At 36.7% G+C, this 4,237-nt stretch overlaps 1 protein-coding gene across 1 annotated transcript; it reads right to left on the reverse strand.

The window, feature by feature from the left end:
* Nucleotides 1-495: 495 nt before the first annotated feature.
* On the reverse strand, nucleotides 496-2,626 carry LOC103931950 (cytochrome P450 78A7). Its single transcript, XM_009341478.3, has 2 exons — nucleotides 1,568-2,626; nucleotides 496-1,253 (listed from the first exon to the last, which is right to left on the reverse strand). The coding sequence occupies exons 1-2, from the start codon at nucleotides 2,567-2,569 to the stop codon at nucleotides 621-623; spliced, it is 1,635 nt and encodes a 544-aa protein (XP_009339753.1). The 5' UTR covers nucleotides 2,570-2,626; the 3' UTR covers nucleotides 496-620.
* Between the last annotated feature and the right edge of the window lie 1,611 nt (nucleotides 2,627-4,237).

Raw genomic sequence — 4,237 nt, forward strand, 5'->3', positions numbered from 1 at the left:
TTTCCTTGCACCTGAGTTGGGGAATGGAAACTTTTATAGTGAAGAATGGAGGAGCTCGTGAGAGTAAGGACTCGTTTGGAAGTGTCTTTAAAATGTCTAAAGGGGTTTTTGGTGAAAATATTTTTGGAACTAATCCTTAGTAAAAATGCAATTGAATCGTAAACAAAACACTTGAAGTGCTTCTTACAAGAAGCACATTTGAAACCTAAAAATATTTTTACTAAAAGTGCTTTTAGGCATTTAAAAGCACTTTCGGACGAGCTTTAGTATATGTGAAGCCTCTATATGACGTTCCTCTAAATTCTCGTATACAAAAGTTTGATGCAGTTAATAAAAAAAGAAAATGCAGCAAATATAATTTGATTAATGTGTTTGCAATATTAATCAATTTTGCGTGATTCAAACACACAAAACCTCCAGAAATCTTTGTGTTTTATATTATGCAAAATTCACTTAATTAATTAGTGAAGGCAACTGAAAAAGTTGTGTTTGCAATGACAGAAAAATACGAAGAAATATATTAGAGCGATTATTGAAGGATGAGCTTCTACACCGTACAACTCTTTCCTACATAAGTAACCAACACAGCCTCCGTTGTTTTATTAAACCCTTAGCTCCACTTACTCAGAAGCTAGTCCTTCGATTCGAACAGCCACAACAGTGAGAGGGTTCTTCATCTCACATGAAAGCTTCAACACCTCACTTAAATCAACGGGGTTATTAGCCACATCTTGAACCCATTTGAAATGGTGCACCAACTTAGCCACCCAAAGGTTCACCGTCACAAGCCCTAGGGTTTTACCAGGACAAGCCCTACGACCTGCCCCAAATGGTGCAAGCCTAAGGTCCCCTCCTCTCACATCCATATCAGTACCACCCGCACTCTTCAAGAACCTCTCTGGCTTGAACACCAATGGATCTTCCCATATGTTTGGGTCATGGGTAATGGCCCACATGTTGACCATGGCGGTTGTATTTGTGGGAACCACCATGCCGTTGCTGAGCTGGACATCCGACGTTGATAGCCGTGCCCATGATAGGAGGGGCCCAGGAGGATGTACACGTAGAGTCTCGGTCACCACAGCTCGGAGATAGGGTAAGTTAGCAAAGTCTGCTTCTGTGAGAACTTTGTTTCCTACAACTAGTTCAAGCTCATGGCGAAGCTTCGCTTGCACATCCGAGTTCAAAACCAACTCAGCCATGACCCACTCAGTCAAAAGTGCAATTGTATCAGTCCCACGAAATATCATCTCCTGTAATTGATACAAAACAAAGCTGGTAAGAATTAATATATAGTGTATATCGCTGAGGAGAGGTTAGAAATGTACCCTATTCATTGGTTACCTAATGTATCATTAATTATGAAGAGTAATGTTAAAGAGTATGTCAGTGTTGTATGTTTAAATGGCATTAGCCTATATATACGCTATATACAGTATTAATTGTTTATCACATTAATACAAAAAAGTAACTAAAAAAATGTAGTAAAAGTAAATGTGCATTTTCATACTGAACAGTAACCTTTAGTAAAAATTAATGAAAGTATGAGTAGAAACTTTATACGAACCCATAAGACTGCCACCATGTCATCAAGTTCAAGCTTCTCATCGCCATCCATTGAAAGCAAAACATCAACAAAGTCCGAATTATCGCACACCCTTTTGGACCCCCCAATTCTGTGCTCTTCAATAATTTGCACAACCACTTCTCTAACACGAGCAACAAGAACCGAGCCACGTTTCTTGATACAAAAAGGATCGTAAAAGTTGTTTAGCCAGGGGAGATAATCAGACCAATTGAAAGCACCCAAAAGCTCAAACCCTTCTCTTACAATCTCATGCAACTTTCTAACCTCAGCATGGTCGCATGTTGCATCATACCTCTTGCCGAACACTGTCCCCATTATGTTGTTGAGAGCAGCAGTCTGAAGATGTTTTCGCAGACCAACAACTCCTCGTAGCGTTTGTTCATTATGAATGAACCTCAACATGATGTGACAGTCCATGTGTCGTCCAGCTTCGTGTGCTGAAATACGTTTAGGAGTGAAGAGATGAGTAGACGCAATTTTTCGCAGAAGTCTCCAGTATGGTCCATTTGGTGCAAAACCAATGGCTCGGCTGAACATGAGACACTTAGCGGATTGCTTAATAGGACGGTTGGCAAAGTGGGAAGAGATTAGAATTTCTCGAGCAATATCAGGGTCAGAGGTAATAACAGCAGGGGTTATGCCCAAACTGAAGGCCATGAGTTTAGTGGCAGCTAGATTAGAAGACAAGCATGCCAAAGTACGATGAGGAAGACCATGACTCAAGCTGAATAGGCTGCCAAATACAGGGAGGCCTCGGGGTCCTGGTATTGAAACTCGACCCGTTTGGTTCCTTCCATTTTTCCAGGCTGTGCCTCCGCTGGAGAAAGCCCAGGTTAAGAGACTGAGACATAGAAATGATATAAATGCGGCCAAGCAAAAGAATCGAGTGAACAAGGTTTGTGTTCCCAAATGTGAAATTACTTCAAGTGAAAACATCCACCAGCTGATGATCGGGTTCATTGAAGTTGGAACTGAGTTCATTTAGAGTTTGAAATGATCGGATAGATGGGAAAGAGTGGTGGGAATTGGTGAGAGAGGATGAGATCGAGGTTGGTTTATATAGGTGTTGCTTGGTGTAGCATGAGAAGAAGTGGAAAAAACATTAGGGTGTCCAAAAATAAAAACAATAATGTTATTCTTACCATAATTTTATACCACATTTCTTTACCATCTTAGGTGGCAAATGAGTTGGACAACCACATCATCTAAATTAATTAGCATTTAATCAAAATGTTAATCAATAATTAATAAAAAGATTGTTAATTAAATAATGATTGTGGTATGCAAGGAGTCTCATTCTTCCATCTAAAATTATTTAAGTATTTTAATTAATAAAAAGATTGAAATTCAATGATAGAACTTGTTCAACTCATCCGCCACCTAAGATGACATAAAATTATGATAAGAATAGCGTTACTTACATAAAAAAGGGGAGTGACTTCCGTGAATAGGGGGTTTGGATCAACATATATGTGCGTGCATGGGTGACCACATCATGGCAAATATATTTTTAAAATTAATAATCAAAGTTATAATTGCACACTTTCGAGAGCCAATTATTTGGCATATCTAGGACTATCTAGGAAAATACATGTTTTCCATGAAAGTGAAAAAAAATTCATTGGAACTGGAACACAAGTGGTATATCACATGTTTTTATATAGATAGTAAAAAATTTTATTTTTAAGTTATTAAATTTGTAACACACATATTATATCATTTATATAGTAACATGTGGTGTACCATTCTATATTCTAGTCACATTGAAAAAATCTCTCTATGAAAGTTGAGGGGACTCATTATTGGACTTTAGTTTGATAAGTGTAATTGTGGTGTGCGTTGTAGCTTACAATAATATATGCTTTACGTGGAAGTTGATTGAGACTCATTATTGAACTTTAGTTTGATAAGTGGAATTGCGGTGTGCATTGTAGCTTGCTATCGTAATGTAAAAGCATTTTCAATCAAGATTCTTACTTTTAAGTCAAATTACAAAATTGCAATTTGAGTCATAGCACCTCGTTAGCCGACATGGAAGAGTATTTCTTCGGATTCATTTTGTGAAGATTCTTAGTCGTTTATCGTATATCGTATAGTCATTTTTCGTCAAATATTACTTGTATTTACTTTTAAATAAAAAAATCAAATAATTTCTGACCGTACAATGTATAATGAATTATTAAAATGTGAAAATTCATAGAATCTTCAAGATGGATCTACATGGGATCCGATTCCAGCCGACATGACATGCAAGACAGTAGGTTTGATTTAATTAGGCCTAAATTGTAACGAGTTCCTAGGAGAATTTTTTTTTTTTTAATAATAATTTATTATTATTAAAGATAGGGATCAAAACTTTTACTAATTTATGAGAGGGAAAAGTTTTAAACTTGTGTAGTAAGGTAGAACCCAACATCTTATTCACCAAAATAATATTATTTTGAGTTCAAGTTATTGTTTCTAGATAATGCAAGCAATTATTTTTGCTGTAAATGGTATTTATAACTATGTGTGATTGTGTATACTTAGAGCAGTAATCTCAATATGATTGGAAAATCAAATCCTCATATGCTTTGTATTACTTGTAAAAGCAAGGAAGCTTATCATGCTTAGCATAAATTAAGGCATTAGACATGAGGAGTTACACAC

Source organism: the organism of the source record quoted next, unplaced genomic scaffold (assembly GCF_019419815.1).
Source record: "Pyrus x bretschneideri cultivar Hongxiangsu unplaced genomic scaffold, Pyrus_bretschneideri_v1 Contig49, whole genome shotgun sequence".
In the NCBI taxonomy this organism is placed as follows: domain Eukaryota; kingdom Viridiplantae; phylum Streptophyta; class Magnoliopsida; order Rosales; family Rosaceae; genus Pyrus; species Pyrus x bretschneideri.